This window comes from Balaenoptera acutorostrata, chromosome 7 (assembly GCF_949987535.1).
Source record: "Balaenoptera acutorostrata chromosome 7, mBalAcu1.1, whole genome shotgun sequence".
NCBI lineage: Eukaryota > Metazoa > Chordata > Mammalia > Artiodactyla > Balaenopteridae > Balaenoptera > Balaenoptera acutorostrata.
The window spans coordinates 26,324,455-26,338,583 of NC_080070.1; the positions used below are offsets into that span (position 1 = coordinate 26,324,455).

General features: G+C 36.9%; 1 protein-coding gene across 2 annotated transcripts in view; it reads left to right on the forward strand.

Annotated features, from left to right (window-relative positions):
* The window catches only part of GRM8 (glutamate metabotropic receptor 8), a 797,285-nt gene extending 783,715 nt beyond the window's left edge, over positions 1 to 13,570 (forward strand). The window contains exons 9-11 of one of the 2 annotated variants that reach the window (XM_057550586.1): positions 70 to 316; positions 1,208 to 1,256; positions 13,498 to 13,570. In XM_057550586.1, the coding sequence (XP_057406569.1) occupies positions 70 to 316; positions 1,208 to 1,256; positions 13,498 to 13,570 (369 nt within the window). Of the gene's footprint in view, positions 1 to 69; positions 367 to 1,207; positions 1,257 to 13,497 lie in introns of those variants that run through there. The other variant, XM_028165220.2, reaches the window with a different exon arrangement.
* The last annotated feature ends 559 nt before the right edge of the window (positions 13,571 to 14,129 follow it).

Sequence of the window (14,129 nt, forward strand, 5' to 3'; positions counted from 1 at the left end):
GTTATATTATTTGCTTTATCTTAGGTCAGGCTTACCAACATTGATTCTATGTTTTTTTTCCTTCCTCAGATGTACATCCAGACAACAACACTTACTGTCTCCATGAGTTTAAGTGCTTCGGTGTCTCTGGGCATGCTCTACATGCCCAAGGTTTATATTATAATTTTTCATCCAGAGCAGAATGTTCAAAAACGCAAGAGGAGCTTCAAAGCTGTGGTGACAGCTGCCACCGTGCAAAGCAAACTGATCCAAAAAGGAAATGACAGACCAAATGGCGAGGTGAAAAGCGAACTCTGTGAGAGTCTTGAAACCAACAGTAAGTCATCCGTAGACTTTCCGATGGTCAAGAGTGGGAGCACTTCCTGAGAGATGTACGTTGAACATTCTTCTACTGGTCTTGGGGACTGTGCTACGTGGTTCCAGGGGCCTGGTGGTACTCGCACACCATGAGACCATCACAGCAGTTAGAACCATTTGGTTAGAACCAAACGATTTCAAGGCAAGTGGCTCCTCTCCAGAGCATGAACATAAACACGAAACGTCTTTTACAAAGTGTGACACTCAGGTCTCTCTTTTGAGGCACTACAGAGCTTGAAGCTTGGAACTATGCTCCATTTATAAAATTATCCTTTAGCTCTTAGGAGCTACTCTCCAATCTTTGTCAGTTCAATACTGGTCGCTCTTCACAGAATTAATAGTTAACTAGTATTTATGAAGCATGCTACCAAAGATCTTACACAAATAAATGATACGTTATTCAGATATTTAGGGAAATGAGAAAACTAGCTAGCCAACATGTTAGGTTAAGTCATAGTCTATATTTGTTTCCCCAAAGTGATCCCCTTCTTTGGTTTCCCTTGACTTCCCTTCTTGGATATATTAAGATAATTAGAGCTCTTCTCTGAAAGCCTCATGACCCTGAAAACAGGACCCCTTCTACAGCCACCACTCCACTTTTCCTTTCCTCACCTATTATCTTCTCTATAATCATCCCTGAAGAAGCACATAACAACATACTGGTACCAAACTAAGCCAGTAGAATTTAACTGAGCTGTTCAAGTCCATCTTGGACTCTATGGAAGAGTAGCAAATAGATTGAAGGTGTGTATTGCAAAATACCAGAAAGCTGAATACAGTGAAAAAAATTTATATGTGTGTGTGTGTGTGTGTGTGTGTGTGTGTGTGTGTATAACCTAGACATTACGAGGTTCTGTAGATGGTTCAAAAAGAAAAAAAAAAAAAGCTAAGGTCCTTGTGTTAGAGTGGCTTCCTGTCTTTTGGGAATATAACACAGGCATTTAATAATTAAGGATAAAACCCTATGCAAAAATACCCTCTTCCTCTCGGATTCTGCCAGGAGGCTGTATCTCCTTTTCTCTGTACTTTTGACATGAAATACAGAGAAGACTGAGATGACTTTATCTGATTTAATTATTATAACAACTTATAGTCTTCACTAGATTCACAAACCTTCCCTTGCATCAAGAGTTTCAGATGAACACTGTCTACTCTAATGCCCCATATGCAGAATTATCCTTAGAAGATAAGTATTGATTAATTAAACTTATTGGCTTCAATTACTATCAGACTTCTTGGAATGACTGGCCAGGTCCTCTAGGAAGATGACCTTCAGCTCGTGAATATCAAATTTAGTTACTCGTAGAGAAAGAAGCCTTTTAAGAATTTCACAGACATTCCCCACATATTCACCCTTCTGCAAACATGAAATCTTGAGGAAGTGCAAGAGAAGGCACAATAAGGATGGGTTTTGGTATCAAATTGTTATAATCATCTCTGATTATAGATAAGCAATTGACTAATAGTGGGGCTATCTGGGCTCCTAGCAAAAGTTGTGCTGTAACTACTTTCAAGGGCATCAGAGTAGAATGCTTGTGATTTCAGGGCAGAATTTTATTTGTTTTTTCTGCCTTGAAAGCATCAGTGCAGGAAGTTAAAACCTATTATAGGATGCCAATAAACTACTGTTGGCCAGTGATACACTTTGAACACTGGCACTTCTCAGTATGACTCACCAGAGTCTATAGTTGTACTTGGTTTTTAGCAGCAATCCAGAAAACCTTACATAATATGGTTGCAAATGGAAACAACCAAATGTACACTGAAATAAATACCAGTTATCCTGGACTCACCTCTGAAATGTGGTAAGGAAAAAAATTAATAAACTTTTTCCACCCCTTTAAAAAATAAGTCAGTTCCCTGAAGGGAAAATTTGCTGTATTGATAAAGACTAATCCCATGCTATAGAAATGTCTCATACATTTTGTTTTCCTTTTATTATTTTCTGTTGATGTTGAAATGGAAATTTCATAGCATGTGTACGTTTCCCTCTTTTCTCTGAAAATAAGAATGAAAGATTACAAATGTGAAGGCTGTATGGTGGCTAAGCCTATAATATTTTGGAGGAGATGAATGCTCACTTTTGGAAGATAAAAGAAAGTTAAGAAGGTGAAACAAGATAAAGTCAATTATGACCTCAAAGAAGGTTAAATTGTACTTTGGGGATTTTACTGTAGTATTCATCTTTTACAGGAGTGGTTTGGATTGAATAAATTAGGCTCAGATAAAGTGATTATAGTTTACACATTCAGGAGAGACAGAGTAGGAAATCTTCACCCATCCTTCTGCAATCCCACTCCTGGTAACCACTGTTAACCTTTGTTCACTTAAGGACTAGCTACAATGGACCCCTTGTGTGCCTGTTCCCTTTACCACATGCACCAGTGGTTTGAATGGGAAAAGTAAAAAGTCTTCCAAAATCACAAACTCCCTAAATTAAATGCAATATTTTTCTTCTAAAAGTGTGTCTTATGTCTTTAGAAGTATAATTGAATATTGGAAAACCTTTTGCCATTCAACTCTCTGTAACTAGTACCTTGCCTCCTCAGATTTAAAATACCTCCTTTCAAAACCGGTGGAGCCTATTCTCAATCAAACCGGGACTAGTTAATCCACTGGAACAGTATCCATGTTGCCGCATTCTCATAGTTTCTGCTACCAGACTTTTGATAAATCACCATTACTACAATGACTTGACAATGACGTACAGGACAGTGTTTTGTAAACTATAAATCACTGTATAAAGGTAAATGTATCATTGCTCCCATGAAAATATAGATTGGTCTGTAACAAAAAAGAGAAGGCAAAATTCAAAAACTATTGTTTTAGCATCCCCTTTTTTAAAGACTTTTTTTTTTTTTGATGTGGACCATTTTTTGAAAAGTCTGTATCGAATTTGTTACAATATTGCTTCTGTTTTATGTTTTGGTTTATTGGCCCCAAGGCATGTGGGATCTTAGCTCCTCCACCAGAGATCGAACACTCCCTGCATTGGAAGGCGAAGTCTTAACCACTGGACCGCCAGGGAAGTCCCTCCCTTTTTTTAATATGTGGAGGATTTTGATAATTATGGCTACTATGCTACAGTCGGGATTTTTTTTCTGACCAATTAACTGTATTCATGATATGCATGCAATGTTTTTCTTTCATAGCCATGGAGTTCTACAAGTCCATCATTCTTAGAAATTTCATCTTAAAGATGACTTGTTAATGCCAGAAATTCTGATCACATATTTAAGGAAAGCTTCTAATGGTACAGAGAATAAATAAAAGTAATGTGAAGCTGGAAGGGAGACCAAATGAGTCCATGTTAATGACTGAATTTGCAGAATACTACATTGCACACATAAAAAGGTCAAGTGTTGTTTCATAAAAGTGTGGAAAGAGAGTTAGAAACAAAGTTGATATATATGAATTTTATCAATGGTACCCAATTAACGAATGCTGTAACATGGTATTCCTTAAGCTCTATTCATGCATAATTCATGAAAACAGCTGCTTCTGGAGGTAGATCTGCTTTCTCTAGCTTATGAACACAGTGTGGTGTGCACAGGAAATTCATTGTTGATGTATTCAAGCCTGATTTTCACATAAGCATATTCATCATCAGCAGAAGTATTACATTAGCTTATATGTACATCTCTGATCCCTTTTGTTCTGTGACACTTCTGGGATAAAGGTAAAAGTATCACTGCTGCCATGAAAATATGCAGACATACCTCGTTCTACTGTGCTTCACTCTATTTCATTTCCCAGATACTGCATTTTTTTCAAAAGGGAGCATTTCTGGCAACCCTGCATTGTCAGATGATGGTTAGCATTTTTTTAGCAATAAAGTCTTTTTGTCTAATTTAGGTATGTACATTGTGTTTTTAGGCATAATGCTATCACACACTTAGACTATCGGATAGTGTAAACATAACTTTTATATGCACTGAGAAACAAAAAAATTTCATGTGACTTGCTTTATTGTGATATTCACTTTATTGCAGTGGTCTGGAAGCTAACCCACAAAATCTAGAGTGGTCTGTGATTAATAGAAAAGATAAGACTTAAAATTCAAAAATTCTATTATTTTAGCATCCATCTTTTTTTCTTTTTGGAAGAAAAAAAGGAAGACTCTTGCAAGATATCTGCCATTCACATCGTTTCAAGGTTGATTAAATTATGTTTCCAAAGCCTTACATCATTTTTCTAATCAGAAAAATTAAGATTACTTTCCTTTTGTAAATTATAGTCTTAGTTCTCAATAGAATTCTACCATCTTTTTCCCTGGAGGTTACTTCTAAGAGTTCAAGAAATGAAATATGAATTTCTAAAGAGCTTTAGAGTCTTAAAGTTGGAATGATCCTTCAAAATTAACATCTGAATATCATCTTCGTTAAGGTCTTTTGGCTCTTGTTCCTCTGTTACAGCCATAATTTTTCTTTCTAGCTATCTACAAATTTGATAGATATTTCTCACATTTTTAGTTACTGTTAAATATACTGAATAGGGCAGGAAGTTGAGCAATCTTTTAAAGGGTCGTTTTTCTAACTCATAATTTTTCTCCATCTTGTCTACAAAGATCATATGAAAGTCTTTCAAAAGCATAGTTGAAGCACAGATTTTATTTTCTTAGAATATACTTAGAGGCATATGAGAGCATTATATAAATTAGAAATAAAAAAAATAAAGACCATAAAAATCACCGTGTTTCACTTCACACCAAACCAAAGGTAACAGACACCCTACCTTTTAGAAGCATAAATAGAAAAGTAGCATTCCATATGGACTCTCTAAGACCACAGCCATTCCCCACAAATCTACCATGCCTCCATCCTCAAAAAAACCCAATGTTGTGGATTGTGGACCAGTGATGAAGCTGAGGCCCCATAACCTGGTTCAGTGACTTTTTTTGACTCATTTTGTAGAGAAGAGAATGCAACTTAAAACCAAGTCTATTGGTGTACAACAGAAACTAACACAGTATTGTGAAGCAATGATACTCCAATAAAGATCTATTAAAGAGATCTCGAGAGGAGGGGCAAGATGGCGGAAGAGTAAGACGCGGAGATCACCTTCCTTCCCACAGATACAGTAGAAATACATCTACACGTGGAACTGCTCCTACAGAACACCCACTGAACACTGGCAGAAGACGTCAGACCTCCCAAAAGACGCCCTCAGGCGACCTACACGCAGAGGCGGGTCCAAATCCAAAGCTGAACCCCGGGAGCTGTACGAACAAAGAAGAGAAAGGGAAATCTCTCCCAGCAGCCTCAGAAGCAGCGGATTGAAGCTCCACAAACAACTTGATGTGCCTGCATCTGTTGAATACCTGAATAGACAACGAGTCATCCCAAATTCAAGAGATGGACTTTGGGAGCAGGATATATTAATTTTTCCCCTTTTCCTTTTTTTTCCGTGTGGATGAAAGGCTCTTGGTGCTCCAGCCAGGCATCAGGGCTGTGCCTCTGAGGTGGGAGAGCCAACTTCAGGACACTGGTCCACAAGAGACCTCCCAGCTCCACGTAATACCAAACGGCAAAAATCTCTCAGAGATCTCCATCTCGACATCAAGACCCAGCTTCACTCAACGACCAGCAAGTTACAGTGCTGGACACCCTATGCCAAACAACCAGCAAGACAGGAGCACAGCCCCATCCATTAGCAGAGAGGCTGCCTAAAATCATAATAAGGCCACAGACACCCCAAAACACACCACCAGACGTGGACGTGCCCACCAGAAAGACAAGATCCAACCTCATCCACCAGAACACAGGCACTAGTCCCCTCCACCAGGAAGCCTACACAACCCACTGAACCAACCTTAGCCACTGGGGACAGATACCAAAAACAACGGGAACTACGAACCTGCAGCCTGTGAAAAGGAGACCCCAAACACAGTAAGATAAGCAAAATGAGAAGACAAAAAACCACACAACAGGTGAAGGAGCAGGGTCAAAACACACCAGACCTAACAAATGAAGAGGAAATAGGCAGTCTACCTGAAAAAGAATTCAGAATAATGATAGTAAAGATGATCCAAAATCTTGGAAATAGAATAGACAAAATGCAAGAAACATTTAACAAGGATGTAGAAGAACTAAAGAGGAACCAAGCAACGATGAAAACCACAATAAATGAAATTAAAAATACTCTAGACGGGATCAATAGCAGAATAACTGAGGCAGAAGAACGGATAAGTGACCTGGAAGATAAAATAGTGGAAATAACTACTGCAGAGCAGGATAAAGAAAAAAGAATGAAAAGAACTGAGGACAGTCTCAGAGACCTCTGGGACAACATTAAACGCGCCAACATTCGAATTACAGGGGTCCCAGAAGAAGAAGAGAAAAAGAAAGGGACTGAGAAAATATTTGAAGAGATTATAGTTGAAAACTTCCTGAATATGGGAAAGGAAATAGTTAATCAAGTCCTGGAAGTACAGAGAGTCCCATACAGGATAAATCCAAGGAGAAACACACCAAGACACATATTAATCAAACTATCAAAAATTAAATATAAAGAAAACATATTAAAAGCAGCAAGGGAAAAACAACAAATAACACACAAGGTAATCCCCATAAGGTTAACAGCTGATCTTTCAGCAGAAACTCCGCAAGCCAGAAGGGAGTGGCAGGATATACTTAAAGTCATGAAGGAGAAAAACCTACAACCAAGGTTACTCTACCCAGCAAGGATCTCATTCAGATTTGATGGAGAAATTAAAACCTTTACAGACAAGCAAAAGCTGAGAGAGTTCAGCACCACCAAACCAGCTTTACAACAAATGCTAAAGGAACTTCTCTAGGCAAGAAACACAAGAGAAGGAAAACACCTACAATAACAAACACAAAATATTTAAGAAAATGGGAATAGGAACATACATATCGATAATTACCTTAAATGTAAATGGGTTAAATGCTCCCACCAAAAGACACAGACTGGCTGAATGGATACAAAAGCAAGACCCATATATATGCTGTCTACAAGAGACCCACTTCAGACCTAGAGACACATACAGACTGAAAGTGAGGGGATGGAAAAAGATATTCCATGCAAATGGAAATCAAAAGAAAGCTGGAGTAGCAATTCTCGTATCAGACAAAATAGACTTTAAAATAAAGACTATTACAAGAGACAAAGAAGGACACTATATAATGATCAAGGGATCAATCCAAGAGGAAGGTATAACAATTGTAAATATTTATGCACCCAACATAGGAGCACCTCAATACATAAGGCAAATACTAACAGCCATAAAAGGGGAAATTGACAGTAACACAATCATAGTAGGGGACTTTAACACCCCACTTTCACCAATGGACAGATCATCCAAAATGAAAATAAATAAGGAAACACAAGCTTTAAATGATACATTAAACAATATGGACTTAATTGATATTTATAGGACATTCCACCCAAAAACAACAGAATACACATTTTTCTCAAGTGCTCATGGAACATTCTCCAGGATAGATCATATCTTGGGTCACAAATCAAGCCTTGGTAAATTTAAGAAAATTGAAATCGTATCAAGTATCTTTTCCGACCACAACACTATGAGACTAGATATCAATTACAGGAAGAGATCTGTAAAAAATACAAACACATGGAGGCTACACAATACACTACTTAATAACGAAGTGATCACTGAAGAAATCAAAGGGGAAATCAAAAAATACCTAGAAACAAATGACAATGGAGACACGATGACTCAAAACCTATGGGACGCAGCAAAACCAGTGCTAAGAGGGAACTTTATAGCAATACAAGCCTACCTCAAGAAACAGGAAACATCTCGAATAAACAACCTAACCTTGCACCTGAAGCAATTAGAGAAAGAAGAACAAAAAAACCACAAACCTAGCAGAAGGAAAGAAATTATAAAGATCAGATCAGAAATAAATGAAAAAGAAATGAAGGAAACAATAGCAAAAATCAATGAAACTAAAAGCTGGTTCTTTGAGAAGATAAACAAAATTGATAAACCATTAGCCAGACTCATCAAGAGAAAAAGGGAGAAGACTCAAATCAATAGAATTAGAAATGAAAAAGGAGAAGTAACCACTGACACTGCAGAAATACAAAAGATCATGAGAGATTACTACAAGCAACTCTATGCCAATAAAATGGACAACCTGGAAGAAATGGACAGATTCTTTGAAATGCACAAACTGCCGAGACTGAACCAGGAAGAAATAGAAAATATGAACAGACCAATCACAAGCACTGAAATTGAAACTGTGATTAAAAATCTTCCAACAAACAAAAGCCCAGGACCAGATGGCTTCACAGGGGAATTCTATCAAACATTTAGAGAAGAGCTAACACCTATCCTTCTCAAACTCTTTCAAAATATTGCAGAGGGAGGAACACTCCCCAACTCATTCTACGAGGCCACCATCACCCTGATACCAAAACCAGACAAAGATGTCACAAAGAAAGAAAACTACAGGCCAATATCACTGATGAACATAGATGCAAAAATCCTCAACAAAATACTAGCAAACAGAATCCAACAGCACATTAAAAGGATTATACACCATGATCAAGTGTGGTTTATTCCAGGAATGCAAGGATTCTTCAATATATGCAAATCAATCAACGTGATACATCATATTAACAAATTGAAGGAGAAAAACCATATGATCATCTCAATAGATGCAGAGAAACCTTTGACAAAATTCAGCACCCATTTATGATAAAAGCCCTGCAGTAAGTAGGCATAGAGTGAACTTTCCTCAACATAATAAAGGCCATATATGACAAACCCACAGCCAACGTTGTCCTCAATGGTGAAAAACTGAAAGCATTTCCACTAAGACCAGGAACAAGACAAGGTTGCCCACTCTCACCACTATTATTCAACATAGTTTTGGAAGTGTTAGCCACAGCAATCAGAGAAGAAAAAGAAATAAAAGGAATCCAAATCAGAAAAGAAGAAGTAAAGCTGTCACTGTTTGCAGATGACATGATACTATACATAGAGAATCCTAAAACTGCCACCAGAAAACTACTAGAGCTAATCAATGAATTTGGTAAAGTAGCAGGATACAAAATTAATGCACAGAAATCTCTTGCATTCCTATATACTAATGATGAAAAATCTGAAAGTGAAATTAAGAAAACACTCCCGTTTACCATTGCAACAAAAAGAATAAAATACCTAGGAATAAACCTACCTAAGGAGACAAAAGACCTGTATGCAGAAAATTATAGGACACTGATGAAAGAAATCAAAGATGATACAAATAGATGGAGAGATATACCATGTTCTTGGATTGGAAGAATCAACATTGTGAAAATGAGTATACTACCCAAAGCAATCTACAGATTCAATGCAATCCCTATCAAACTACCACAGGCATTTTTCACAGAAGTAGAACAAAAAATTTCACAATTTGTATGGAGACACAAAAGACCCCGAATAGCCAAAGCAATCTTGAGAACAAAAAATGGAGCTGGAGGAATCAGGCTCCCTGACTTCAGACTATATTACAAAGCTACAGTAATCAAGACAGTTTGGTACTGGCACAAAAACAGAAATATAGATCAATGGAACAGGATAGAAAGCCCAGAGATAAACCCACGCACATATGGTCACCTTATCTTTGATAAAGGAGGCAAGCATATACAGTGGAGAAAAGACAGCCTCTTCAATAAGTGGTGCTGGGAAAATTGGACAGGTACATGTAAAAGTATGAAATTAGAACACTCCCTGACACCATACACAAAAATAAACTCAAAGTGGATTAAAGACCTAAGTGTAAAGCCAGACACTATCAAACTCTTAGAGGAAAACATAGGCAGAACACTCTATGACATAAATCACAGCAAGATCCTTTTTGACCCAACTCCTAGAGAAACGGAAATAAAAACAAAAATAAGCAAATGGGACCTCATGAAACTTAAAAGCTTTTACACAGCAAAGGAAACAATAAACAAGACAAAAGGACAACCCTCAGAGTGGGAGAAAATATTTGCAAATGAAGCAACTGACAAAGGATTAATCTCCAAAATTTACAAGCAGCTCATGCAGCTCAATATCAAAAAAACAAAGAACCCAATCCAAAAATGGGCAGAAGACCTAAATAGACATTTCTCCAAAGAAGATATACAGATTGCCAACAAACACATGAAAGAATGCTCAACATCATTAATCATTAGAGAAATGCAAATCAAAACTACAATGAGATACCATCTCACACCGGTCAGAATGGCCATCATCAAAAAATCTACAAACAAAAAATGCTGGGGAGGTTGTGGAGAAAAGGGAACCCTCTTGCACTGTTGGTGGGAATGTAAATTGATACAGCCACTATGGAGAACAGTATGGAGGTTCCTTAAAAAACTAAAAATAGAACTACCATACAACCCAGCAATCCCACTACTGGGCATATACCCTGATACAGCCACTATGGAGAACAGTATGGAGGTTCCTTAAAAAACTAAAAATAGAACTACCATACAACCCAGCAATCCCACTACTGGGCATATACCCTGAGAAAACCATACTTCAAAAAGAGTCATGTACCACAATGTTCATTGCAGCTCTATTTACAATAGCCAGGACATGGAAGCAACCTAAGTGTCCATCGACAGATGAATGGATAAAGAAGATGTGGCACATATATACAATGGACTATTACTCAGCCATAAAAAGAAACAAAATTGAGTTATTTGTAGTGAGGTGGATGGACCTAGAGTCTGTCATACAAAGTGAAGTAAGTCAGAAAGAGAAAAATACCATATGCTAACACATAAGTATGGAATCTTAAAAAAAAAAAAATTGTCATGAAGAACCTAGTGGCAAGATGGGAATAAAGACACAGACATACTAAAGAATGGACTTGAGGATATGGGGAGCGGGAGGGGTGAGATGTGACAGGGTGAGAGTGTCATGGACATATATACACTACCAAATGTAAAATAGATAACTAGTGGGAAGCAGCTGCATAGCACAGGGAGATCAGCTCAGTGCTTTGTGACCACCTGGGGGCGTGGGATGGGGAGTGTAGGAGGGAGGGAGATGCAGGAGGGAGGAGATATGGGAACGTGTGTATATGTGTAGCTGAGTCACTTTGTTATAAAACAGAAAATAACACGCCACTGTGAAGCAATTATACTTCAATAAAGATGTTTAAAAAAAAAAATACTGAGATCTCCTTCAAACTGGGAAAAGAAATTGATGAAACCACATCAGATAGCCAGAAAGTAAAGAGCATCATAACATTAGATGGTGGCTCAATGATTCATTTCCAAAAATGGCTTGGCAAAGAGACAACAATCAAAGGACAAATTGTAGATGGAAAAATGGTAGTGGAATATATCATGAATAATATTGTCAGCATTGGAATCTACAAAAAGGGTTTCCCTGGTGGCGCCGTGGTTGAGAATCCGCCTGCCAATGCGGGGGACATGGGTTCGATCCCTGGTCTGGGAGGATCCCACGTGCTGTGGATCAACTGAGCCCGTGTACCACAACTACTGAGCCCACATGCTACAACTACTGAAGCCCGCACGCCTAGAACCCGTGCTCCTCAACAAGAGAAGCCACCGCAATGAGAAGCCTGTGCGCTGCAACAAAGAGTAGCCCCCACTCGCCACAACTAGAGAAAGCCCGCGCGCAGCAACGAAGACCCAGTGCAGCCAAAAATAAATTTTAAAAAATATGTGTTTACACGTGTGTGCATATGTATATGTATATATAGACATATATATATATGCAAACCACATTTTCTATCAAAGCCTTTATACCATCTCAATTATTGAAAAATTTTGTAAAACAATGAAGGAAATAAAGTAGGAAATAAAGTTGGCAACCTGGATAACACAGGATTAGAAAAAAAAAAAAAATCTATTAAAAAAAAAAGTGTAAGATCTACTTCCTATCCACTGTTCCTCAATAATAACCTAATGTGAGCAACATAGAAAGATAAGCAGGTATGTCCCACCTGTTTTTGGCATGAAGCTCATAATATTCAATGAAAGAAAAAAACAGCAAAAACCTCTACAGCTAGCACTTCCTGGGCTACCTGCATTAATTTTAGTCACTGTGGACTTTGTCTGATCCTGGTCTCTGTAAGAACTTGTCTGGTCAATTACCAGTATTCATGTACACTACAATGAATGAGTCTAATTTCCAATTATTTCAGAGAAGAAACTTTACAACTTCCTTATTCAATGTTCAAAAGTAAATCATTCTCTAAAAATCTGTTTCACCCTGAATTGGATTTATATAGTGAAATACATACATGTTTTGCACTTTTTCCTCTTTCTTCTTATGATTATTCATTCCAGAGTTCCACTGAAAAATAAATAGGATATCACTTTTGAATTTTAAAACAGAGATTTATTCCATCACATCTTTCAAAAACACAAAGTAATTATTTGGATTTAGATTTGTATTTCTGGAAATTTAAGTATGAATATAAATTTGACTTAGAATATTTTCTTGTTCATATTTTTCTAATAATCTTACAATAATGGGTTTTAGTTCATGATAAGTTGGTACCAGAACAATTAAATATTCATTTCCTTCTTTGAGTCTTTATTTATTTTTTAAACATCTCCATTTGTATCCTTTGGATGAAACCAGACCATAAATATGTATTGGCAATACACATTGATATTTTACTGTGTTCACTTCTAGAGTCTAAAAGTACTATTTTTAAACGGAAGATATATTCATTCTCAAAGCACAACTAATTATAATGACTATCTCTTTCTTGGTCATCAAATCAGACTCAAAGAATTGAGGTCTTTAACGTGGGTTGTAAAAAAAAAATTATTTTTTCATTTTGCAGGATAGAGATTTCATCTGTTCTTTCATTTTTTATATTGTAAACCTCTGTTAGTCAAAATGCACATTTAAATTGAATTTCACCTAAATATATTAAAGACCAGGGCATTCACATTTTCAGTTTTCTGCTAAATGTTTACACTATAAATGAGACTAGTGGTTTTACAGATTAAAAATTCTGCTGATTTTTATTTCTACAATTGTTGAAATCCTACTACACTGTTTAAAATAATAACAGGTTGTAAAGACCACATATCATAAAAAGTCATTGCAATATTTGAATTTTAAAATCATTTTAACAAACTAATTTATTATTCCGTACTATAATTTGTCTTAATTTGTCTCAACAGCTTCATCTACCAAGACGACATATATCAGCTACAGCAATCATTCAATCTGAAACAGGGAAATGATACAATATGAAGAAATGTGGTATGCGATCTTAAACAATGAACGTGACACCACCAACACTCACTCCTGGAGATCTCTGTAGACTACAATCAATCAAATCAATAGTCAATCTTGTAAGGAACAAAAAGTAGCCACAAGCCAAAAGTATCAATAACAGGAAGTGAAGAAACCCATTTTATATAATACAACCAATGAGTGTCAAGCTAAAGTATTGCTTACTCATGAGCAGTTAAAAAAAAAATCACAAAAGGAAAACTAATGTTAGCTTGTGAAAAAAAAAAAATGCTGTTGAAATAAACCATGTCTGATGTTATTCTTGTAAGTATTTTTCTGTGACTGTGAGAACTCCCATTCCTGTCCCACATTGTTCAACTTGTATAAGACAATGAGTCTGTTTCTTGTAATGGCTGACCAGATTGAAGCCCTGGGTTGTGCTAAAAATAAATGCAATGGTTGACGCATGCAATTTTTTATACAAATAATTTATTTCTAATAATAAAGGAATGTTTTGCAAATGTTGAGAGTTGTTTCGTTCCAGTTTTAAAGCCAGGGAAAACTCTTTCCAGTTGGC